Source organism: Hypanus sabinus, chromosome X2 (assembly GCF_030144855.1).
Source record: "Hypanus sabinus isolate sHypSab1 chromosome X2, sHypSab1.hap1, whole genome shotgun sequence".
NCBI lineage: Eukaryota > Metazoa > Chordata > Chondrichthyes > Myliobatiformes > Dasyatidae > Hypanus > Hypanus sabinus.
In genome coordinates this window covers 9,009,277-9,035,925 of record NC_082739.1, presented here as the reverse complement: position 1 = coordinate 9,035,925, position 26,649 = coordinate 9,009,277, and the positions used below count along the sequence as shown (strand labels likewise).

At 42.6% G+C, this 26,649-nt stretch overlaps 1 protein-coding gene across 3 annotated transcripts in view; it reads right to left on the bottom strand.

Annotated features, from left to right (window-relative positions):
* LOC132385131 (ubiquitin-associated and SH3 domain-containing protein B-like) overlaps positions 1–26,649 on the bottom strand; it is a 208,917-nt gene that overhangs the window by 18,733 nt on the left and 163,535 nt on the right. For all 3 annotated transcript variants that reach the window (XM_059956935.1, XM_059956937.1, XM_059956936.1), the window contains 9 exons: positions 23,338–23,524; positions 19,550–19,748; positions 18,163–18,332; positions 15,431–15,639; positions 13,069–13,207; positions 11,380–11,500; positions 9,840–9,962; positions 7,948–8,040; positions 2,731–2,875 (listed from right to left, as the gene is read on the bottom strand). In XM_059956935.1, coding sequence (XP_059812918.1) covers positions 2,731–2,875; positions 7,948–8,040; positions 9,840–9,962; positions 11,380–11,500; positions 13,069–13,207; positions 15,431–15,639; positions 18,163–18,332; positions 19,550–19,748; positions 23,338–23,524 — 1,386 coding nt within the window. The remainder of the gene's footprint in view (positions 1–2,730; positions 2,876–7,947; positions 8,041–9,839; positions 9,963–11,379; positions 11,501–13,068; positions 13,208–15,430; positions 15,640–18,162; positions 18,333–19,549; positions 19,749–23,337; positions 23,525–26,649) is intronic.

Here is a 26,649-nt window from a genome sequence, read left to right as displayed (position 1 = left end):
AGGACCCCACGCACCCCTCATACAAACTCTTCTCCCTCCTACCATCTGGGAAAAGGCTTCGAAGCATTTGGGCTCTCACGACCAGTCTATGTAACAGTTTCTTCCCCCGAGCTATCAGACTCCTCAATACCCAGAGCCTGGACTGACACCAACTTACTGCCCTCTACTGCGCCTGTTGTCCTGTTTATTATTTATTGTAATGCTTGCACTGTTTTGTGCACTTTATGCAGTCCTGGGTAGGTCTGTAGTCTAGTGTAGTTGTTTTTTTGTTGTTTTACGTAGTTCAGTGTAGTTTTATATTGTTTCATGTAGCACCATGGTCCTGAAAAACATTGTCTCATTTTTACTGTGTACTATACTAGCAGTTATGGTCAAAATGACAATAAAAAGTGACTTGACTTCAGAGAACTCCTTCTATAATGATAAATGAAAACATGGTTGAAGTTTTTAAAATACCAAAGAATAAAAAATAATGAATATATACATGTATTGGAGAAAGTACGAAGAATCCATAGCATAAAAGCAGATCATATTATCAAACTTTTGTTGTAACTATTCCTCATCAGCATTCAAAATGATGGATGCTGCCTTTTTGAGGCATTGCTCTTGAAGATGCCCACGTCCATCCATTATCTGAAGACTGCTATCTTAGTATCCCCATCCCTCCACCTGAGGGAAATTGACTTCTCTTCCCTCATTCCAACTACTAGCAGCACACCAGGGGTGCTGTGTGTACAGTTTGGGAGTTGCATTTTGCAAACTAGAATCCTTGTTACATTGTACTGCAGATTAATAGGGAAAATATTCTGAACAGCACACGCAAGCCGGAATAATATCAGAGGGTTTCAGAAAGTTGTGGAACGGTGATCCAATCCTAAGCATAATCAAGTCATACCAAATTCCCCTATCCCACACCTCATTCCCCTTCCCACCTTTCAACATAGATTCACCTCTCATTACACTGTGATTGAGAGCACTCAGTAAACACACTTCTTACACACACACACACAATCATTACCTTGCCATTCTGCCGTCGTTGCGCTGAGTATATGCGCTTCAATGTCTTTCCCGGTATGTTCTAATAGTGGTTCCTAAACCAAGCTGATGCACTTGTGTTAGCTTTATAGTGCCTTTCCCACCATACACAGTGGAGAAAGGGCCAGAGAGATATCCTGCTAGCTATCCTATCGTAAATATTGGCAGTTTTTCTTTTCGCTATTTTTGCTAACTTTTGTAAGTTTGATTATTCATGCATTTAATAAACACCCTTGCACTAGAGTGCTAAGCGTCTCCAGCCATTTACTTCTTTGGTCCTAACCCACGTATCTGACATGTGGTGGCAGTGGTGGGATGGCCAGTTGGAAAGGGGTGTGTTGAACTCTGAGAAGAGTGGGATTGTGGTCCCAAGTCAGGGAACCCTGAGGCTGAGAATGAAGCAGATGCCTGGGAAACAGGGGAGACTTCAGAGGAGGAAGAACTTCAGGCCAGAAGCAAAAAGATCTTCAAGTGGTACTACCTCCAAACCCTCCCTGGGAAATCTCTTCAGACACTTTTTGTCTGCTCAGCAGAGGAGAGATGATGCTTTCAGGAAGGAACTCCAAAGCCTGCGGACAGGTCCCAAGATGCCTTCTTATCAAGAAGGTGGCGATATTGCGAACCATCCCTTCAGGTTCAAGAGGATGGCCAGAGGAGGAGGAGAAGGCCTGCCAGCTCGTGCCACTACTGACAGGTAAAGCTCTTGAAGCCGACACTGAAATGGATGAAGAGAGGTCCAACAACTATCCTGACCTGAAGGTGCTGCTGCTGGCTAAGTTTGATATCTTGGCAGAAACCTGTCGTCAACGCTTTCGTTCTGGTACTCTACCACCAGGGGAGTCACCCACTGAGACATACCATTGCCTGAGGGGTCTCTACCAGCAATGGGTTCGACCAGAGCAGAAGTCCAAGACGGAGATTGATGTGGCCATTGCTCTAGTGGAGATGCTGTGGGTCCTTCCTCCAGACACCAGAACGTGGATCCAAGAGCATGGTCTCACTGTCCTGCAGTACCTCAATGCCCACAAGGGGCATCATAATGGCCACCATTCTGCAGCAACAGAGACTCGAACCCCATGTTTATTTTGTAATGTGATTGTAACTACACAGTGGGGTGCATCATATCGTAATTCATGTGCAGTCTTAAGTTAACTTTGTTGATAAATTAAAGATCACATGTCCTAGTGCCTAAAAAAAGACAGGAGCTATTCGCCCCAAGAGAGAAAGAGATCTAACTGCCAGGAGTTCACACTGGACATAATATGTAGCTATTGTGTTTTCTGGTAGATACCTGTTTGTAAATATTGACAGTTTTCTTTTTGCTATTTTCACCGATTTTTGCAAGTTTAATTTTTGACACACCTAATAAACATCTTTGCACAAAAGTTCTAAGCGACTCCAGCCATTTTTTTGTCATATCCTTGTATGTAACATGAGTAGTATAAAAAGTTAACAAATTTTGATCTTCTGCACCTACTGAAAGTGGTTTAAAAGAATGACACCATAACATACAAAAGCAAGAATAACAATTTTCTGTATTGCACGCTTGTAAACACCTGTATCAATCAAGCTTTCAAGAAATGAAAATACTTCTCACAAGCTGGTTCAAGATCAAACTACTTGATCCATACAATGGAGAGTGCTCTCCTTTCTGGGCAGCAACATTTAGTCACCACTTTCAACATCAATTCTTACTTGTAGGTTGTGTCAGTCCCCAGATTTGCTGCTGCAAGTTCCTCTGGCGTCATCCATGCTGGCAATGTACTTCCTGAAACCCACTTTGTCCATTCAAATAGTCCAGGCTCCACCCGAATCTTTATCTGGTTTTCCTTTTGAAATCCTGAGAACAAAGCAATACAGTAACACCAACTCAATTACTTGCTCAGCACTGGGAACCTCTCCAAATCAGCAAGGTTAAATAGGTCACTGATGACCCAGGGCCAGCACGAATGTGCACTTATAATGACCCACATAGGAACGCTTGTGACCACAGGAGGAAAAGAGATGGAAAATAGAAGAATGAAAGATGAAACGAACAGAGGAAAATAAAAATGGAGTAAAAGAGAATAAAAATCCACAAGCAAGCACACATGGATCTTCCCAGCAATACTCTAAAGAACTGCCCCAAGACAGCATCAGTGACTTAGGTTGGAAGGAAAGGGACACCTCGACTTATGTGAAAGACAAAAAAAAGAGAAAAAAGACTACCTGATCTATCAGGTTTACTTAGTACAGAGCATGGCATAAATTGCACAGCACATCATTCTAATTTGCTGCACACCTCAGTTAAATTCTCCAAGTTTTCAAAAATCTGTGGCTACTGACCCCATTTTGTTGGTCATTCTTGGAGGGAGAGTGCTTAGATTCTGACACATAAAGGTACAAGTTAGGAGCAGGGTGCTGTCTTCCTCAAGCTTGCTCCACCACTCAGTGGGATCATTCAATTCCATTATCCTGTCTACTTCCAGTAACCTTTCATCCCTGTGCTCATCAAGAATCTAACTCTGTCTTCAAAATTTTCCAAGACTTTTCCATCCCCTTTACAGGAGGACAGTTTCAAAAACTCACGATCCTTTGAGAAAATACCAACCTCTCTTTTTTAAACTCAAGAGGAAAAATCCAGTCCATATCCACCCTGCTCAAGAGCCCCAGAATCTTGTATTTCAATCAAGACAACTTTCTTTCTCCTTAGCTCTAACAGACATAAGCCTAGCCTGTTCAACCTCTCCTCATAAGAAAATTCAACAAGAATAATTTAAGAAAATTAAGTATTTGCAGACCAAGTAGACTTTTAAAATAATTATCCAAGCACCACTGCAAACCTACTGCATGGATGAAATTAGATTTTTTTTTGTGAAAGCAGGATTGAAATTGGAATTGGTTTGTTTTTGTCATATGTACTAATGTTCAGTGAAAAGCTTGTATATAATTATGAGCATGCATACCAGGGCTGGCCAAACTGCGGCTTGCGAGCCACATGCGGCTCCTTGGCATTCAATGTGCACCTCATGGAAATATGTTGGTTGATCTCCTTTTTACCACGTGCTGCCATTGCATAGAAATGAATGGGAAAGCATTTTGGCGATAAATAGAACCATGGGAAATCCCTTGAGACTTAATTCCATCGCTCAAGAGTTGGTGAGAATCGCTATGTGGCGCTGAAGACAGCTTGAAGACAGAGGCGCGAGTTTCAAATGAAACGACGTAGATCTACATCATTGGGCACTGAAGGCAAAAGTAGCGCAGACATAGGTCTACGTCGTTTGGTGCTCAAAGTGTTAGAAAGTCTAGGCCCAACCTCACTCATGTCATGTACATTAACGCAGCATAACACCGGACGCTGAATTGTGCAGACCTAGTTGGTACACTGTGGATACAAGTTTAGTCTACAAGTGTCTGTGAAAATTTTGTGAAGGAAGATGGAATCATCAAATTGTAAGAAACAAAAATATGAAGATGGAAACAGACATTTTAAGCCAAAGTGGGAGGAAGATTTTACATTCACCGTTAAAGGTGGTAAACCTTTGTGTCTTATCTGCAATGTGTCACTCAGTCATTACAAAGCCAGTAATTTGAAACGCCACTATGAAACAAATCACAAAAACTTTTTGGCTGATTATCCACATAAATCCGAATTACAGAAAAACAAATTAACTGTGTTAAAATCATCTCTAAATAGCCAGCAGACACTGTTGACAACGCTCAGTAAGGAAGCCAATACGACTGAAGCTAGTTTCGTTATGTCATAGAACATCGCTCATGCTAAACGCCCATATTCTGATGGCGAATTTGTTAAGAGTATAGCTGAAGTTGTTGCAGTGTTAGATCCAAATAACACAAAACTTCAGCGACTAATAGCACAAACACCAGTTTCACACCACACTACAGAGAGGCGTATCTCCCAGATCAGTGCTGATGTTGCAGGCAAAATGATGTAAAGAATTCCCTTGCATTTAGCTTAGCTCTTGGTGAATCTACAGACATACAAGACAACCCACAACTGGCGGTATTTATTCGTTATGTTTCCTCTGGTGGAACTGTGAAAGATGAGATGTTGGACTTGGTGGCATTAAAAGAAACAATTCATGGTGTTGACAAGATAAGACTGTAATTTTATAAGGTGGTATCTGATTAAAATCTCTCTAATTTTATTGGTTTGCTTTTTTCTTTTACATATTTTCCTCCATGTTTTGACCAGATATTTACTTAAACAAATACATATCATTAAAAATATCTCAGTTTTTTTCCCTTTTATTTTTGGCAGTCTAATCTTATGTTACTGAAATGCAAATTCGCATATTTTTCTTAGGTGCCTCCATGGTTCATTACCGTATTAAGTACGCTCAATATAGCTAAAACGATCATCAGTCAAGATTTTGAAAACATTTGGTATATATGTACATTATGATTACTGAAACTAATACAAATTAACAGTTTAAAAAAACTACATGCATGAATATTATTGCATACATGTATTTCTTAACATTTATATAAAATTTTTGTAACAAAATGTGTATGTAACAATAAAAACGTGTGAATAAATTTTGTTCATGTCTTGCGGCTCTCAAACTTCTGAAGTTAATCATATGTGGCTCTTACATTAAGTAATTTTGGCCATCCCTGATGTATACAATGAGCAAAATAGCACCAGCAACCAACGCGAATAACAGCGACGCCCTGCAGACAGCTCATAAAACTACTTCTTTTAAATATACAGTCGACCCTCCTTATCTGCGGGGGATTGGTTCCAGGACCCCATGCGGATACCAAAAAACGTGGATGCTGAAGTCCCTTATTTAGCCTGACCAGTGCGGTGGACTTTAGGACCCAGTGGAACCCTGGACCTTATTTAACCTGTTTCAGATCAGTGGTCTTTAGGACCTGGCACAGCTCTGAATCCACAGAGTTTCTGTTCATGAAAATAATGACAATCACGATTGAAAATAAAGTGGAAGTAATAAAGTGATCGGAAAGAGGTGAAACGCCATAGGTCATTGGAAAAGCGTTAGGCTACAGTCGGTCAACGATTGGAACAAGTTTAATGGAGCACATGAAAGGCCCTGCCCCGATGAAGGTTACAATTATTACTAAGCAACGCAGTGGTTTAATAATTGAAATACATACATTTCTTCAGTGTTTTATATGCATAGAAAGGTAAAATGTATACTATATACTAAGACAAACGTTTGACTAACTGACACTAAATAATACCAGATGTACCTGCTCTGAATTCAAATCCGACTTAAAGACGGACTCAGGAACGGAACTCGTTCATAACCCGGGGACTGCCTGTACTTTTAAATCATCTCTAGAGTACTTATAGTACCTAATACAATGTAAATAGTTGTTATACTTTATTGTTTAGGGAATATTGACAAGAAAATATAGTCTGTACATGCTCAAATAACGAGTGCTGGAGAGAGAACTCCTGGGTTTTCCCGATCCGTGGTTCGTTGAATCCGCGCATGCAGAACCCGCGGATAAGGAGGGCCGACTGTACTACTAATCTGTGTGCAATTGGAACCTGTAATTTACATTTTGATAAGATGTTTATGGGCCAACTGAGTGATCTGCACGTTCACCGTCTCCAAGGGAATTTGGCTTGGTCGAGAACGGAGTGTGCAGCCTAATGGCAGAGCGAGAAACCAGGATGAACTCTAATTCTCAGCCAACTTGCCCATTAAAGTGTTGAGCAAGATTGAAATCAATGAGGAAGAGAGTGAAAGGTGAGTGGCTGTTCAGCACTGTCTGCCTCCATTTGACTAGAGTAGCTCACTGCCGCCGGAGGAAAATGCAGGAGTCTTGGGCGAGGTTTGATTGGCACAGTTTGTGGATTGGACTCATTTTTAGAGAACTCTGTAGTTCATGTTACATGTGTTTCCGCTTTTGTTTATATTGTCATTTTGCGCGATTTTATCGGGATGGACCAGCTCTATGACTTGCAGTCAATGAACAACACAGCGCTAAATTGAACGGAACTAAACTGAACATTCCTACACTGTTTCAAGGATTCTGTGGTTTAAGATTCTGTGTGTTATTTGTTTTTTGCCGTTTGTGCAATTTGGTTTTTATGCGTGTTGGGTATTTGATGTTTTCTTTGAATGGTGTTTCTTTGTCTCATGGCTGTCTGTGGGAAGACTAATCGCAGGGTTGTATACTGCATACATACTTTGATAAGAAATGTTCTTCTGAGCATTTTGTCTTGTGTTCACACAGATCAATTCATTACAGTACATTGAGGTTGTACAAGATAAAACAATAACAGAAAACAGGATAAAGCATAGTGACTGCAGAGAAAGTGCAGTGTAGTGAGCCAATAAGGTACAAGATCAAAACAAAGTGGATTATAAGAGCAATAGTCCATCCTATTATGCAAGGGAACGTTTCCATAATCCTACAACAGCAAGGTTGAGCTGCCCTTGAACCTGGTAGTACAAAATGCATGGAGGATAGCTAGATAACACAATGGAGGTCCATGCATTCTATTCTAGTGACTTAATGTTGTGGATTCCAGTTACTGACTGACAGGACTCAGCCACTTCCATCCCAGCCAGCACATACAACCCAAATCACATCTTTGGTGATTTTCCAAAAACTATGAGTCACTGAAGACAATCATGCAAGCTTTAGGAAAAGTGTGTGGCTGAAATCACCAGTTAATTATAACCAGTCACATGCTCAAAGTGAGGGATTTTGGGGATGTCTGTTATAAAAGGTGCAGGAAAGTCTGAGGAAGTAAAGGCAAGGGGTCTGAGGAAAGTAGTGAAGGAACTAGGAGGACCATGAGAGAAAACACGACAGGCTATTGAAGCCTTAGTGGAGGGGACAGAGTGAGACATCTGGAAAGGAGCTGTAGTTTAGATAATGTAAAGCAAGCAATGGATGTGTTAACAACCGGTAATGTCCTCTTACCTCTTAGTATGTTGAATGCAGTCTGCACACAGCGAAGGGAGGGTGAGCTGTACACATAGTCAATTACAGATTTACTCTCCAGGAGAGCCTCGCCTGCAAGTCACACACAACAATCAGATTCATCTTCCAACATGCTCTTCAGACAATGTCTTCAGCTTCTTCCTTGCAAGTTGTGAGGAGGTTATAATACTGTGCCCTAATTGTTATTAGGTTTGATTAAAAATTTCCTGCCTAACTCCTCTTAAATCATTTTCAGCTGTCCCAATACTGGCTCATTGTCACCACCTCCTGAAGGGTAATTAATGATGTCTCTATTAAATGCTGACCACAAACGCAATGCCACTTAATGAAAGAATACAAAATGAAATCAAATCAAGACCTAAATTTCATTTTGCAGATGCTTAGACCCATCTTGTACTCAAAATAACCGACAGTGGTTCTCTGAATGAAATGATCATTTCAGATCTGTGGCAGAATTCCAGTTTCCAACCCACCTCCATATTAAATAGTAGAATCCTGCAGCCAGAACTCTCATCAGAGTCAGATTATCCAGCTTCCACTGCTCTGTGTAAAATAAAGTCACCCACTCCCCTTCCTAGCTCTTGGTTTTGGCTTGTGCTGCTTTCATGATACCCTACTGGAGAAGAAGGTTTCTTTGTATTTAATCAACAAATCCGAATGCCATTAAAACACCTCAATCAAATTAATCCTTGATCAAAGTGCCAGTCCAAATATTATACAAATAAATCAGATCTTCACCCACACCTCGTCTCGATTTTGCAGATGTCACAATAGTAGTTGGTCTCATCAATAATGATGACAAGATGAAGTGCAGAGAGGAAGTGGAGCAGCTGGTGGATTGGTGTGAGAGGAACAACCTAAGCCTGAATGTGGAGAAGACCAAGGAAGTCGCAGTGGACTTCAGGAAGGTGTAGATGAACCATCCCCCTCTGCGAATACATGGCTCCTCCGTAGAGAGAGTTAAGTGCAGCAAGTTCCTGGGAATATACATCACTGATGACCTCATCTGGTCCCTTAGCATCACCTCCCTGAACAAGACGACACAGCAGCACCCCCACTTCCGAAGGAGATTGAGGCAAGTGAGCACCCCCCCCCCACCCCCATCTTAACTACATTTTACAGGAGCACCATTGAGAGCGTCCTGACAAGTTGCATCTGGTATGGGAGCAGCAGAGTATTGGATTGGAAGTCCCTACAAAGGACTGTGAGAACTGCCAAGAGGATCATAGGGATCTCCCTACCATCCATAAAGGACATTTATCAGGAGCAGGGCCCTTAGTATTATTGAGGATCCCACCCATCCATCCAGCACCCTCTGACTTTCTACCACCAGGCAGGAAACTCCGATGCATAGAGACAAGAAGGATCAGGATAGGAAACAGTTTCTTCCTTCAGGCCATTAGGCTTCCAAACTCCCTGCTCCATCGTATTTGAAGTATCACTGGTTAATCTGTTCTGTACATGACAATATTTAACTTGTACACTTTAGTTTGTTATTTATGCATAATTCATCTGTAAATTTTATCCTTACTTTCACAAGTTATTGTATGTTATGTAGACTGCGCTTTATACCCTTGTTTTGAGAAACATTGTCTCATTTGACGGTATACATGTATATAGTTAAATGACAATAAACTTGACTTGACTTGATATGGTGCACAAAACTCAAAACAGCTCTCCAGTTGAGAGAGGTTTTGTACAACTGAGAATCAACTTCCTTTCCCTTTACAATTGTGGGCCCAAACCAACAATTGTGAAGCAAATGGGGCACAAGAGCGCCACGCGTAGAGCGCCTTGTTACACGAGAGTAACAAAGAGAGGAACAAGATGCACAGCAAAGCATGAGATGACTCAAACTAGAATTAACTTACCGACAAGCCTGGCCTGTGTGCAGCCAAACACAGTGATAGGAGCATCTTTCTCATAGTCTTTGTAGCCGCCACTTCTCTGAGGTAAAGCTGGGAGCATGTTCAAATTGGACCGTATGTAAATACCTATTTCGAGAGCAAATGTCAGAGGAGTATCTTGAAAAATGTCTGAACAAAATCCCACAGCTAAAATGAGATTTAGAATTAGCACATTCACTCTGAAGAGATTAATATTTCCGTTTACTTTAAATTCCCAGCAGCAGGTCAGTGAGGGAAATCAATCGATAGCCAAAAAGGACACAGTTTCAAAATGCTGACTGTTGACTTCAAGGGGAGAAGGGACGAAGGGAAAGATACCATGAGGCACTGTAGCCACAAGTATAAAAAATGCCTTGAGAGAATATTTGGCATCCCTCGTTGTTGTCACCTTATGGTACAACATAGTCCTCTGTCTACAACATACCTCAATCCCTGAATCAAGTCCAGAAGCCACAGTATTCAGACATGGTCTTCATATCTTTCTCAAACCAACAATAAAAATGCCTTTCCTGTTATCCATGCATTGACAGCAATGGAGTCGTTAAAAGTTAACCAGCCACCAGATCCTCAAAAGAGATTCATTGGATATTATATTACTGTATGTTAATTTAAGCTGATGCAAATCATGTTTGTAATGTACTGTGTTTCTGCTGCTGCAAAAAAGCTCATTTTTATGGCATTTATACCCTGGCTGTGTGTACCCATGGCGACAAATTTGAACAGGCACCTTCAAAGATTCAAAGAACGCTTATTATCAAAGTGTGCATGCAGTGCACAACCCTGAGATTCGCCTTCCCACAGACAGCCACAAAACAAAGAAAACCCTGAAACCCGTTCAAAGAAGAACTTCAAACCAACCAACAAATTGCACAAACTGCTAAAAAGAGAAAAAGAGCGAGCTGAAAAGAACTCACAGACCACAGAGTCTAAGCTAGAAGATGAAATGTTGTTTCTCATTCTTCATCACTGCCTATTGCAGGAAAATGAATGTTACAGGATTTGGATAGTCATGGATTCTAACTCACCCAACAGCTTGTTGGACTAAGTATTCCAGCATGATTAAGGTAACAGATTCTCATGGAACCATAATCACATAAGATTACAACAGATCTGCATTTTTCTATCATCTTTCTTGACTCAGGAAGTCAGAAAGAACTTCCAACCAATTAAATATTCAAAGGATCATCACTACTATAATATAGGAGATTTGCTAAAGGCAAGCCCCACTGATAGCAACGAAACAAAGGAAGAGGCCATTGTTGATTTCAAGATACGATTTGCTGTCCTTTTGAAGCTCATCATTGCATCTTTATGCATCCACCCAAAAAGGCTTTGCTTTAACCCAAGAGGACACCCCAACAGTTCAGCACTCAGTACTGTACTGGAAAATGCCAGCCTTGCCAGTGTTTTCAGGGGCTGTGAAACACTACCCTACATGTTCTTCCTCGGATCAGATCAAACTAATGGAAACAAATGCTTCCTGTAAGCAGGGACACATACAAACCTTTTGAGTCAAAGCACTGAGAGAGCCAGTGCTTCCCAAAAACCACATCCATCCTCTCTCCATGTCGGCAAATGTACAGATCCCGTTTCTGTGGATTGGACCGAGAGCTCTTATACAGCATCTGTGACAAGACGAAGTAAATGAACACTTAAGAAACACAATGAAAGGCAAACAATAGGGAAAAAAATCTCAAACAACATGAGCAAATAGGCACTTTCTATCTGCGACCTCATTCAATACTGACTTCTCCAAATGTTTGCTTGTTGATTGACCAGTTTAGATGTTCAACTGAAATTGGAGAGTGCCCAGAGGAGGGTCAAGAGAATGATTTTGGGAATGAAAGGGTTAACGTACAAGGAGCATTGGATGGCTTTGGACCTGTACTTGCTGGAGTTCAGAAGAATGGGAGGAGATCTCATTGAAACCTATCGAATTTTGAAAGGCTTAGACAAAGTGAAATGTAGAGGGTGTTTCCAACAGTGGGGGATCCTAGAACCAGAGAGCACAGATCAAAAATACATCATTTTAGAACAGAGATGAGGAAGAATTTTTTTGGAGCCAGAAGGTGGTGAATCTGTGGAACTCATTGCCATAGATGACTGCGGAGGCCAATTTAAAGTGGAGGTTGACAGGTCGTTGATTAGTAAGGGCAGTATGTCCAGGTGAATTTAGACTTCTTTATTCCACATGCTGCACTGGATGTCAATTACCCACTTCATTCATTGTCAGCTGCTGGAGAGCTAGAAAATTAATGTCTGCAAATGGTTTGTGACCTCCTTCACGGGAATTCCACTGCTCGACCAGCCCTGACCCACCCGTAAAACACTTGTACAACATTTTTCACATTTCCAATTGCCCATGCATTTAGAGTTTGGTGAAGGCATTAGTGTTCCAACCAAGTTACAAAATCTGTAATCCTTTTGCATTTCTTGTTAATTTGCCTGTTACTTTGGGAGATACAATATATTAAACTATAAATGTAACAGTATTTTTAAACATAACAAAAATACCACCATCTAGCAGTGAGCATCATTTTTATTAACATGGCAGGGACTTGCAGGAATCCATACCCCAGCCTCTTCTGGGAAATTTTGGAAATGAAGATTTTGGCCGTCGTGTTGCTTGTTGTTATCCAGCAGGTGGCACACTGTGCACATTTGGTGTCTGGCGACAGAAATCCCACCCTCAGCTGATGTCAACCAGTTTCCATCGCTCTCCTACCGCGTTCATGGTGGGTGAGAGTTTGGTTTAGCATCACACCCTAGGAGGGATGCTAAGTAGAACAGGTTTATCAGAGAGGTGCTGTAAATGTTGGCTTTGTCACCTTTTTAAGGGAACATTAAGATTTAGTAGATTTATTAGGCGAGCTCAATGGATATATAATGAAATAGTTTCACCTAGAAGATGAAGTCAATTGGCAATGGAACCTGAGTGAGTTTCAGAGAAATATGGGGGTGGAACATATTGCTCAAACGATGAAACATTCATTGCAAAGGCACTAGAATAAAAGCTTAGGAGATTCATTGCCAGAGACAAGGGAAAGTTACCAGTGAGTGAGTCCAAGAGTTGGCACAGGGCGTATGATCTGACCCCTAGCTTCTGCAAGCCACTTTTTAAATAAATATATAAACAGGACTATCCACTTCCCTTCAACACTAATTGGTTAGTTCCAGTGGAAATGTAGCTTACCGACATTGGGTGGCAGATGACATTGGAAGGCAGTGACAGAGCCTCGCCTGGCCCCTGCTCTTCCTGGTTCCTCCTCCGAAGAGCTCCGTCACATAAACTGGCACCAGCAGGAGCAGCCGCAGTCAGAAATGAGTTTGATCTGAGTAAACACCCAGGAGACAAAGTCTTTGTATCAGTAAATTAGATGAGAGACAGACCTACATCTCTATAGCATTTATCAGTCAGACACTCAAGTAGTGGAGCTGCTGGTGGGATGGAGGAAGTCTGACCACCAGTTCCTCCAAACAGCAATGTGATGATGACCTGTTCTTAGTAACCGTGATAATGGTGGCTGCCCTAACTTGTAGTGCAAGTATTTGCAAACATCTCCTTACTACCCCAGACTCAAACTGACCATGTTAAACATACAATTGATCTGCTTGAAGTCAGAGATGGAGAACCCATTCAGTAAAAGTAAGCAAATCATCCTGACCTGGACTACTGGTGGAACTGTAGATAGTAAAGAAGGTTGTTACAAGATACAAAGGGAAACAGATCAGCTGGAAAGTTGGGTGGAGCATTGGCAGGTGGAATTTAATCCAGACACAAGAGGTAATGCACACCAGCAATTCGTGCGCTGAAGGATATATACAATAAATGGCAGGGACCTTGGTAATGTTGATATCAAGAGACATTGGGGTGCAAGTACAGAGTTCCCTGAAGGAAGTGACACAGATATTGAAGGCAACATTCAGCATACTTACTTTTGTAGGTTGAAGCACCGAGTCCAAGAAGTGGGATGACAAGTGGCAGTTGTGCAAAATTTTGGTTAGGCCACATTTGGAATATACCTACAGCTCTCGTTATTGCACCATAGCAAGGATGCAGTGACAGTAGAAAGAATGCAGAAGAAATTCACCAGGATACTACCGGCAATGGAGGGCTTCAGATAAAGAATGGATAGCCTGGGATTGTTCTCACTGAACGTAGGAGGCTGAGGGATGTCCTTATTGAGCTTTATGATGAAGGGCATAGACCTGATAAAGTCAGTACCCCACTGGACTGTCAATTATTCTGCATTCAGGTCTCTCAAGTAGCACTTGACGTTGCACCCTATTAATTCAGAGGCAAGACTACTATATAGTGAACCACCCCCAAGGTCATTGTCCCAGTGGCCAACATTTATCAATAATGCAGTGAGAGTATCTGCTTGCTACAACACCACTGCTTGAGAGCTCTTCTGACACCCTTGAGTATAGACACATCAGTCACAATGCCATATGCAAACACTAATAAATTACTGCTGAAATTGACCCATTAAGCAATTGGAATAGACTAATCTATTGAGAATGTTCCACTCAGTCATTGACTGAAATACAAAATAATGAAGATATGCTTTTGCAAAGTGCCTTTCAAGATCCCAAGATAACTCAAACTGTTTAATAGCAATGAAATATTTATGCTGTGGTCCTGTTATTGGAAATCCAACAGTGTATCTCTCTGCACTATTGAAAAGTGTCACAGACAGATTTAATGAACAGCAGTGCTCCAAGAACTGGATATTTTTTTTCTTGCAAGGTTCATTGAGCATTCTTGCAAGAAACTGATATTGAATGTTCAATATCAGTCAACACCCAGGGAAAACAGACTAGCGAGGCACATCAAAGTAACACACAAAATGCTGGAGTAGCCAAGTCAGGCAGCATCTTTGGAGGGAACTGGGCAGCCAATCAGCATTTTGAGTTAAGACCCTTCATCTGGACTCAGTCCAATTGACAGGTTTCAATGTGAAACATCAACTGTCTATTTCTCTTCATAGATGCTGCCTGTCCCATTGACATCCTCCAGATTCCAGCATCTGTACTCATGTGTTACATCAAACTAAAGTGAAGAAACACCTCAAATTTAAGATGTTTAAAAGGGGAAGCATTTTCTTAACTTGTGACTTCATCCCATAGTATGCAATCACTTACCTTGAGTTATCTGATAAACTCATTTACTTTTATGAAAATAAATGATATTCAATTTTTTTCCATTTCAGTCATTATTAGTAATTGTATTTTTTTTTTGCAAAAGGATTAACCCTAAGCTTCAAGGTTATTTTGTGCCACATCACCATTTTACAGTCCTCTCAATTTTATGGCCTACCAACATCATTGAAGGTAAAGCTAGCCAGGACCACAAATGTGTCTCTCATGACTAGCGGGAGTTGATCAAACATATGCTTTTAATCTCTCTTTCGACTATTGTTTTTCCTTTAACCTTACCTTTGGGCCTATCTCTGAATCCTCCAACAATGACATTCGTGTAGAAGGCTAATTTGGTTATGCTTCTTGTTGCCATGACAATGGAGATACGACAAGAGCACTCAGACACTACTTACCCATGAAAGACCCACGTATCGCATTCGTCTGCCTTGGCGATGTAGTTTTCTGGAAGCAGGCCAGAGCAGCCTGTTGCGAGTGAGGTACCAAAGATCCAGCCCTCACTGGTGCTGTTTTGCTCAAGTGGCGACATGAATATAAAGTCTCCTTGCACCAGTTCCAGCTCATCATCGTTCTGAGGTGTATATGGGTACATTACTCGCAGAGTCTGGGGAAAAAAAGAGCAGCAAGGACTTTAAAATACTATAGCTACACCTTCAAACCAGTCACAGAAAGTCAAAAATAATTTAAAATGGTTCTTAACACTTATCCAGACTATCATTCATTATGTGCTGTGTCATACAAACTAGGAGATTGTGGTCATTCCATGATCATGATTGTTCTTGGCAAATTTTTCTACAGAAGTGGTTTGCCATTGCCTTCTTCTAGGCAGTGCCTCAAAAAGATGGGTGACCCCAGACATCATCAATACTATTCACAAAGTACACTGCAGATGCTGTGGTCAAATCAAGACGTACAAACAAGCTGGATGAACTCAGCAGGTCGGGCAGCGTCCGTTGAAATGAGCAGTCAACGTTTCAGGCCGAAAAGGGTCTCGGTTCAAGCTGAGTTCATCCAGCTTGTTTGTACATATCAATACTCTTCTGATTGTCTGCCTAGTCTCAGTGGTCACATAACCAGGATGTAATACACACCAGCTGTTGAGATGACCTTCATCACCTGCTCCCACGGCTTTGCGTGACCCTGATCAGGGGTGCTACACCTTGCCCAATGGTGACTTGCAGGCTAGCTGACTGAAGGAGCACCTTACACCTCCTTTGGTAGGGACATCTCCATCCCGCCACACAATCCAGCCTATAGCCAATTCTAATGAGCATCTTCCCTCCCAGGGCTGCATATGGTATCAGATCCAATCCATTGTGGCTGGCAGTTCATAAGACAACTGACATCCATACCCACCTTGAGGATTCAAAACTTCTATACCCATATGTTGCAGTGTGGATATAACACCAGCACACCCAGCCTCCTCACAATCTCAGATTCATGAATGGGTATTATTGAATTGCCCTCATTTTAGGAGCTGAACATACTTCAAATGAAGGGTGACGTGAAACTGAGGGGCTCGATGTGAACAGGACCACCAATTTCTATGAAGATACAGTACATGAGGCTTTTGACATTTTTCTTCATGTTAGGCTTATAAAAAAATACTTCACATTCTAAGCTTATTTATATTTAAATAATTTTAAACCTTTTTTAAAACTTGTATTCAGAGTCAGCTAGTGAATTGGTTCTAAGCCATTGAGTCGGAGACAAAGGAAGATTTTAATAAATAGGAACCAAGTAGAATTCATACCAAAACTGCAACAAAGCAGGTATATTTCACCAGAAAGTATGTAGTGAGTAGAGGAGCAGTATGCTCATGCTAATGACATCCAACTCCCAGAGAGTTGTGGGGGTGTGGAATGCACTGCCTCAGAAGGCAGTGGAGGCCAATTCTCTGGATGCTTTCAAGAAGGAGCTAGATAGGTATTTATGGATAGGGGAATCAAGGGATATGGGGACAAGGTAGGGACCGGGTATTGATAGTAGATGATCAGCCATGATCTCAGAATGGCGGTGCAGGCTCGAAGGGCCGAATGATCTACTTCTGCACCCATTGTCTATTGTCAAAAAGTCAACTAGTTACTTATCAATCACATGGTCCTGACACATAATTGTATCATTCTATTGGGATGTAAACTGTCACAAACAACGAGGGCTCAAGGATACTGGGAATCTCGCAAGTACAAAAATCACGCGCAGATTGTGGGGGGGGGGGGGGGGGGTCAGTGCAGGTTGGTTCAGAGGCATTAGTATTTCATGTATAAATGAGCCATTGAATATCTGGATTTGTGCAAATCTCCTCCACCCCTTGTATTCTTTCTGTAAAACCTGATTTGCTGCTATTTTGGTATGAATTTTGTCACTGTATTTCACAAAACTCATTTTGTTTCCAACCCAATCACAGTGCCAGGTCACTGGCTGACAAAATTATGTTTGAGATTTGCAACTGATTATATTTTAGAACCTTTACAGAAATCCCTTTCAAAGAGTAGTCAAGTCCAAACAAATATAACACTTTGAGCAATCTGGTGTCATGAACAGAAGTGTAGGGGATATAATGGTAACCGTGTCCCCAGTAACTGCCCCAGGCTCCAAAAATAAACATGCATGAATTGTAAATCATCCAATTGCACTTTAAGCAGAATTCGTGGGCTGGAACATACCAACAGAAGGCAGTTATTAGAACCCTGGTCTTTGCCAACCATTCAACCAGACCATTACTGACTTGCACCTTAACTCCATCTCCTCACCATTGTTCCATAATGATTAAATTCAACCTCACTTTTATAATTTTCAATTCAATAGAGGAACGAGTTCCAGATTTCCACTGCCCATTGCATGAGGAAGTGCTCCCTCATCCACTTCTGGTTGGCTGACCTCCAATAGTTATGACCCTATTTTCCATGACCACCGTGGAGACAAGCTATAGAAAAACAGATCTAACTGAAAGACAGACAAGCTAAATTGATTGATGGACACTATCTAAGTTTAAGGTACAAATATTTTTCTCCAATGGATTTGTTAAACAGTAACATTGTCTTTTAATCCTCTATGGTCGAAGTGTTTGTCCACATTTGGATGAAACATGGAGCCTTCCATTCCCACTTTGGGCAAAATTATTTACCTCATGATTGGCAAATCGGATATCTCGGGAATAAACAGCAGCAACCCAGTCACAGCCCAGCTTCAGGTCCAAGCCACGAGCTAATTTTTCCAATGCAGTCAGGTGATTGGGCTGGAAATGATATGCAAGCGTGACATGGAGCTGTTTCTTGTGGGGTTCCACTCGGACATCTACAAGAGTCAACAGAGTAGTTAGAGAAAGCTGGAGGATTAACAAGAGAGTTGAAGATGATTCAGATAGGAATAAAGGAATAGGAGGAACAGATGATAGACTTATAAAATATCCATTTCTTGCAAAGCAGACCATCTCAAAAGGTATGCTTTCAATCACATATCAAGTTAGTTCATTGTTCCAGTATTGAGGGGAGGCAACTCAACCAAATGGAACTGAGAGGGGCCATAATTTTTCACTGCACAAGGTCCAATATCAGTTTACAACCAGGATACAGAATGGCTCTCTGTCAGCACCAACCCAATAATCAAGCACAGTAGCATAGTGATTGGAGTAGCATTATTACAGCACCATTGACCTGGGTTAAATCCCGCCGCTGTTTGGAAGGAGTTTGTTTGTTCTCCCTGTGACCGAATGGGGTTTCTTCCAGGTGCTTCAGTTTCCTCCCACACTCCAAAGATGTATGGGTTTGTAGGTTAAATGGCCATATTTTTATAATTGGGCAGCAGCAGCTCATTGGGCTGTTACTGTGTCTTTAACTGTCTCTCTGCTGTCTCATTCCCAAGGGTCAGTTGGCAGTTTTCCATGATGTTTTGTGTGGAATGTCGAACTCTGCACAGTTGAGCTCATGCTGCCCGGTCTCCCAGTTCCACTTGGTCAGGACCACTGGCGAGCAGAATGCTCCTCTTCTAACACAGTGTAGAAGTGCAGTGCGGAAGCCATAAATTAGCAGGGAGAAGAAATAAAGCTTCATAGTATCAAATCATTGCAAAATAACTTGCAGTCAATGTACCTTGTAAAAAATTCAATTGCTATTGTAATGTAGGAAACACAGTAAGGAATTTATACAGAGCAAGCTCCCACTAATGGAAGTGGTGTTGAAGGGCTGGATGGATAAGAGGTGAATACTGGCCAAATTCACCAGACAAAACACCTATCCTCCATTCTAAAACATTGCCTTGGCCTTGAGATCTTTTACCCCCACAAGAAGGGAGACTGGGTCTGGTTAATGTCACACTGGTGTGATTAGTTCTGTGGAGTGTTACTTAAGACTTCAATCAGAGTAATGAGGGAGTACAACCTACCACCCACAATACAGATAATTCTGTTTACTAGTGTTCCCCATATCACCTCCCAAATCAGATTTTGGCTGAAATCATAACATTTATGACAATTGCTAAGGTTACATTTAACATGACTTAGTGTGATTACCCACCTGCTTTACTTGTTGCCTCCAATGCAAAATCTGCAGCAAATTTCTTGATGATTTCTGCACTCTCCTCCTCCACAAAGAGACCAATGAAGTTTGACGAAGTGTAAAGTTCCAGGGGAAGGGGAAGCGGGAAGGTCTCTTTCCATCGGGTCACCGTATTCTGCAAGGCTTCACAGAGACCCTCCACTTTGCTGTCCTCACACTGAAACAGGAATAATCCCAGTACAGTCAATCACATCGAGATCGGGCACCCAACATCGGGAGAATGAGATGGGATCCAACACATCAAGACCAATGCTTCAGAGTGGCACTGTAGCATAGCAGTTAGCATTATGCTATTATAGCGTTAGCGACCTGGGTTCAATTCCACCACTGCCTGGAAGAATTTTGTATATTCTCCCTCCAGCTGCTCCAGTTTCCTCCCACATTTGATTGGTCACATGGGTGTAATTGGGCAGCACAGGTTCATTGAGCAAGGGCCTGTTACCATGCTGTATCACCAAGCAAAAATAGAAAACACAGAAACAGCCCAGGCCACGGAGCCACAGGACTTGGTCTCCGACCACTCCCCAGAGTAGTGCATAGCTCAGTTTCAGACCACTTCCCACAATGCAACATGGCCCAGTATCAGTCCACTGCACCCAATGTCATTATTGTCAATGCAAGAAGAGCAGTGGGCTCAGCTTACATCCTTGAGGAGCACTGATGTTGAATGGTGGTGAGGAAGAGATGCTATTTCTGATCTGCACTGACTGTGCTCTCCCGATAACTCTGCTCTGAGAAGCGCCTGCAGTGATGCATGGCTGAGGTGATGGTCCTCCAACAGTGACAACCATATTTCTTTGAGCAAGGTACAATTCCAACCACTGGAGTATTTTCCACATGAAACCTTCCATTTTACCTGGACATCTTGATGCCAAATTCAGTCAAATGTAGCCCTTTTGGTCAAGAACAGCTACTTTCACCTCACCTCTTTGATCCACATTGTGACCAAGGCAATGATCCGGAGTGAGGTCACCTTCTGGGACATATCCTCTACACGTTCCCACCATCAGGGAGGTGGTACAACAGCCTGAACACTCAACATTTTAACACCAGCTTCTTCCTCTCTGCCATCAGATTTCTGAATAGTTTATGAATATTACCTCAGTATTCATCTTTTGCACCATTTTTGTAACTTATGGTAATTTTTTAATGTGCTGCACTGCACTGCTGCCATGAAATAACACATTTCACAACATATGTCAGTGATAATAAACTGGATTCTGATTCCTTTCAAAACACAAACTGGGCATTGTTGAGCAGGACTTTTATGAGAAAATGCTACATAATAGCACTATTGATTACGTCTCCCCATCACTTTGCTATGATTGGGAGCACACTGATTAAGCAGCACTGAGCCATTTGGCATTTGTCTTCTTCTTTGATAGACAGGATATACCTGGGCAATTTTCAATAGCGTGAGCAGATGCCAATGTTGTGTCTGCTCGGGTACACTCTGGTTGGAGACACAAGAATCAGGAATGCAAACAAGGGAAAATCTGCAGATGCTGGAAATCCAAGCAACACACACAAAATGCTGGAGGAACTCGGCAGGCCAGGCAACATTTATGGATAAAGAGTACATTAAGTTTTGAGCCAAGATCCTCCATCAGGACTGAAGAAAGAAAAAGATGAGGAGTCAGAGTTAGAAGGTGTGGGGAGGGGAGGATGAAGCACAAGGTGATCGGTGAAACCAGGGGAGGGGTAAAGTAAAGTAAAGAACCAGGAAGTTAATTGGTGAGAGAGATACCTGGCTGGAGAATGAGGAATCTAATAGGAGAGGACAGAAGGCCATGGAAGAAAGAAAAAGAGGTAGGAGCACCAGAGGGAGGCGATGGGCAGGTAAGGAGATAAGGTAGAAGAAGAATAGCCCTAAACTCGGCAGTGGAGTTATTGGGGCATCATCATCACGGTGTTTCCGTAGCAAACTATTCTTGTTTTTAACCAGGCCGAGTTGCTAGCTCGACACTCAACCTGACTTCGATTCGAACTCAGGAACCTTCGCTCCGGAGTCTGGCGCTGATATTATTGTGCCACCAAGCGGGACAAGGAGATGAGGTGAGAGAGGGAAAAGGTGATGGGGAATAATGGGGGGTGGGGTGGGTGGCATTACCTGAAATTCGAGAAATCGATGTTCATGCCATTGGGTTGGAAGCTGCCCAGACGGAATACAAGGTAATGCTCCTCCAACCTGAGTGTGGTCTCATCATAACAGTAGAGGAGGCCATTGGCAGACATATCAGAATGGGAATGAGAAGTGGAATCAAAATGGGCGGCAACTAGGAGATCCCGCTTCTTCTGGCAGATGGAGCGTAGGTGCTTGGTGAAGCGGTCTCCCAATCCACATCGGAGGATATCAGGAGGCTACACCAGGAGGGCTGGATACAGTAGATGCCCCCGCCAGACTCACAGCTGAAGTGACACCTCACCTGGAAGGACTGTTTGGGGCCCTGAATGGTAGTGAGGGAGGAGGTGTAGGGGCAGGTGTACCACGTGTTCCACGCAGCCTCATGGGATCCCACCACTAAGCATATCTTTCCCTCCCCGCCACATACTGCCTTCTGTAGGAATCGCTCCCTATGCATCCCCCTTGTCCATTCATCCTTCCCCACTGATCTCCCTCCTGGCACTTACCCTTACAAGCTCAGCAAGTGCTACACCTGCCCCTATACCTCCTCCCTCACTACCATTCAGTCCTTCTAGGTGAGGTGACACTTCACCTGTGAGTCTGCCCGAGTCATACATGGTGCTCCATGGAAGACCATTTCTTCGAGCACCTACGCTCCATCCACCAGAAAAAGCAGAACATCCTGGTGGCCATCCATATTAATTCCACTTCCCACTCCGACATGTCAATCCATGGCCTTCTCTACTGTCACAATGAGGCCACACTCAGGTTGGAGGAGCAACATCTTATATTCCGCCTGGGTAGCCTCCAACCTGATGGTATGAACATTGACTTCTTGAACTTCTGGTAATGCCTGACCTCCCCTCCTTCACCAGTCCCCATCCCTTTGTCCCTCTCGGACTTTATCTCCTTGCCTGCCCATCCCCTTCCTCTGGTGCTCCTCCTCCATTTCTTTCTTCCATGGCCTTCTGTCCTCTCCTATTAGATTCCCCTTCTCGAGCCCTGTATCTTTTTCACCAATCAACTTCCCAGGTCTTTACTTCACCCCTCCCCCTCCCAGTTTCACCTATCACCTCGTCTTTCTTCCTCCCCCTTCCCCACCTTCTTACTCTGACTCCTCATCTTTTTTCTTCAGTCCTGATGAAGGGTCTCAGCCTGAAAAGTTGACTGTGCTCTTTTCCATAGATGCTCCCTGGCCTGCTGAGCTCCTCCAGCGTTTTGTGTGTCTCATTAATGCAGTTGAGATGCCCTGTGGTTTTGTTCACAGTCATTTATCAATATCACATCCATGATTGAAGCTCAACTTTGTTACAGTTAGTGTCTCAAGAAGAAGTGGAGCTTCATGGCACACTTGGTATTTCTAGCTAATCTGCCTTGATGTTAACCTCCCACCTTCCAGACCAAGGATCATATTACAAGCATAGTGCTGTATAATCCAATAATCAAGCCAACAGTGCTTAAAAAAATACTATTGACCACCTTACAACAGTAACACCCCATCCTACAGGATCCAGTGTCATGCCACTGACCACAGCACTACAGGACCCAGCATCAAACCACTGCTCACTATGTGCAGGACCCAGTATCGGATTAAATCTCCACAAAGATCCCAGGTACTCACCATGAAGAACTGGCAGAGGGTAATGTGAGGGAAGATGTTGTGAGCCTTGTTTTTGCCGCACAGCTGTCGTGACTGATGCCAGTACTCAAGCAGCTTGTTCGCCAAAGGCCCAGTTGGTCGCAGGTAGAGAACATATTCTCGAGGAAGTGGGTCATCCAGGAAGGGATCATCCACGTGTGAAAATAGCCTAACACAGCAGAAAGGCAAGATGGAAGTGACACAAGAAATGGCATAAAGTGATCACCACACTTACCTCCAATAGTACAAGGTTTAATAAACCCTCAGCACCTTCGTGCCAGATGTTCAGAAGAAACAAAAGCCGTGTCTTTCCTTCTCAGTCAATACCCCACCCCTGCCTCATTCCACTCCAGTATGACCGACTATTATTTGCTGAAACAAATTGATAGCAACAGTTGTTTGGGTGCAGCAATCCAGGGATCTCACTCAAAACTCACCCAGCAACAACGAACGTTAAGGAGCAACACATACAAAATGCTGGAGGAACGTTTCACCTGAAACTCACTGACCATGCATTCTCATCCAAGTTATTAATATACATGGCAAACAACAGATCTCTGAAGCTCACCACTGAGCACAGGCCTCCTATCTGAAAAACAACCCCTCCGCCTCCTTCCACCAAGACAACTTTATATCTATTTTGCTCCTTCATACGAGATCCCACATGTTCTAACCTTACCATCCAGCCTTCCATACAAACCTTGTCAAAGGCTCCACTAAAGTCCACACAAACAATGCCTACCACGCTGCACTTGCCAATCCTCTTGGTCACCTCTTTAAATAAAAAGCAAGTTTGTCAAACATTTTCCATGTTAAATATCCCTAATAAGTTCTTCCCTTACCCAATGCAAATAAATCCCTTCTCACAGAATCCCTTCAAATAACTTTCCTGCCACGGATGTAAGATTCACTGTCCTGTAGCTCCCTGGCTTAGCCCTGCTGCCTTTCTTAAATAAAGGCCCAGCATGAACTATCCTCCAGTTTCCTGTACCCAACCTGTAGCTAACAAAGATACAAAAACACTCAGCTGTCTTCCTTACTTCCCATAACATCCAAGGATACAGTTTATCAGGCGTCAGGGATTTATTCACCTCTATGCATTCAAGGACCTCCAACAACTCCTCCTCCTTCATAATGTTGACATACTCCAGGTTATCACTGTTCCCTCCCTCCAACTCACCATCCATCACCACAACAAACAGAATTTTTCATGGCTCCACACATATACTACCACACTGATACTTAAAGAGAACCTGCTCTCTCCATAGCTATCTTTTCACTCTGAAAATTCATAGAATATTGTAAGATTCTCCATTTTTCATCTGTCACATACAACTTAAGGCTCCTTTTTGTCCTCTCAATCTCCTTAAGTGTATGCCTATGTCCCTTATGCTGCTTTGTAAGGGATATAGGAGTACTCTCAAGGACTTAACACTGACTTGAGCCCAACTGTATTTCTGAATATGGCTGCTTGGATTTATAGTGCCTTGACCATACACTGAAACATTGTCAAAATAGGTGACCAAAAGTGAGGTAGTATTATAATATCCTTGAGCATCCTTGATTCCTTCCATTTCACTAGTGGCGGCCACTTGGCCATGTACCACAGTCCTGCTTCATCTCTTTCAAATGTCCATAATTTTCCATGCGCTCAGCCAATCACATCTCTGGTTATCTATCTTCGACTCATCTCCAACTGTCAAGGCACATTTTGTAATATTTCATACTGTAGTAGTTTTTCCCAATTCCATGGCTTTCCCTTCAAGTACCACAAATTTGGATAAAAACATGGAACAATCAAACTGTGTACTCAAGCATTGGGAAGAGAACTTTTGGGTGGGGGGGAATCTCTCAATTACCACATGCTTCCCACTTACCATAAAAGTCGGTCTTGTTCCCTGATTAATGCTGACAAACTGGGCTGGTTTTGGCCCCCAGTGGGAGAGAAAACTGGAAGGATCCCCAACCCACCTCCAATTCCATCTGGAAAATGTGCATATAGGCAACAGACAAGATGGGGATTTGGACTGTAGCTTGCCCAATCCAGATCAAAAACACCCATTGATCCTTTGATATCACCTGTGATGAACATTAAGATACCAAATGACATTTGGTGGAAATTGTTACTCTAAACCAGGGGTTCCCAACTTTTCTTAATGCCAAGGACCATTCGGCAAGGGGTCTATGGACCCCAGGTGCATTGGGAACCTATGTTCTAAACAAACCAGTAAATACAATAATCCACGAAACTTGGGAGAGCACTTCCCACGCCCTAATCCAAAATCCACTCTTTGCAAAATGACGATACTGAAACTCCAATCCTGAAACAGAGTCAACTTCAAATCATTGAACAGATTATCATCCAAGACTTGCAATCAATCCATTTGCCAGAAAACTTCATTCACAAAGGTCAAGGTGAGTGCTGGTTTTAACTTTAAGAATTCAAAGATGGCATTACTGTAAATAAATACCTTGAAAAGGCGCTTACTTAAAAAAAGTATAAGAACAGGGCAAAGCCAGAAATTCAGTACACCAAGAATATCAACCACACAATCTCAATCTATCTAAAATGACAGCTGCCTACTCAGAGGGAAAGGCAGAGAGAGGGAGATGCACACTCACATTGGCTAACCATACTGGCCACATCCTGCAAGCAGAAATGTGGCAATCAGAGAGCGCTAAGGAACTCCCCCCACCTCCCATCTCCTCACCCCAGAGTAATACACCAAAGTTAGCAGAACCGGAAACACTCCAGGCAGCTATGGCTACTGTTGCTCATGTCTCTGCACAGCTCCAATCAATAGTGTCAGCAAGGGTCAGACCTGGAACTGCTTGCCAGCAATTAAGCAATTCCATCAATTAGTTTCTCCTCTCTTTCCTTCTCTCTGTCACTCTTTGATGTTTCCTTTTTAGATACCTGCTCACACCGAGTTACTGTTTGAAACAGATCGCTTGGCAAAGAGCAAGCTGCTGTTGTGAACGTGTAGTCGTCAATCCCCCATCAAATTTTAACCCAGCATTGAGAGGTGCACGTGGCTGGAGTCACCATGGGCACGGGCTTCCTTGCAATCAGTAAGCTCATTAAGAATATGTGCTGTTCAACTAAAAATCTCAACCAGGTAGAATGTGTGACAGCACAGCACCGTACAGGCCTTTTGGCCCATGATGTGCAACACTATAACCTACGCTAAGATCAATCTAACCCTTCCCTCCACATAGCCCTCCATTTTGCTATTATCCATGTGCCTACCTAGGGGATTCTTAGCTGTCCCTAATGTATCTCTGCCTCTACCA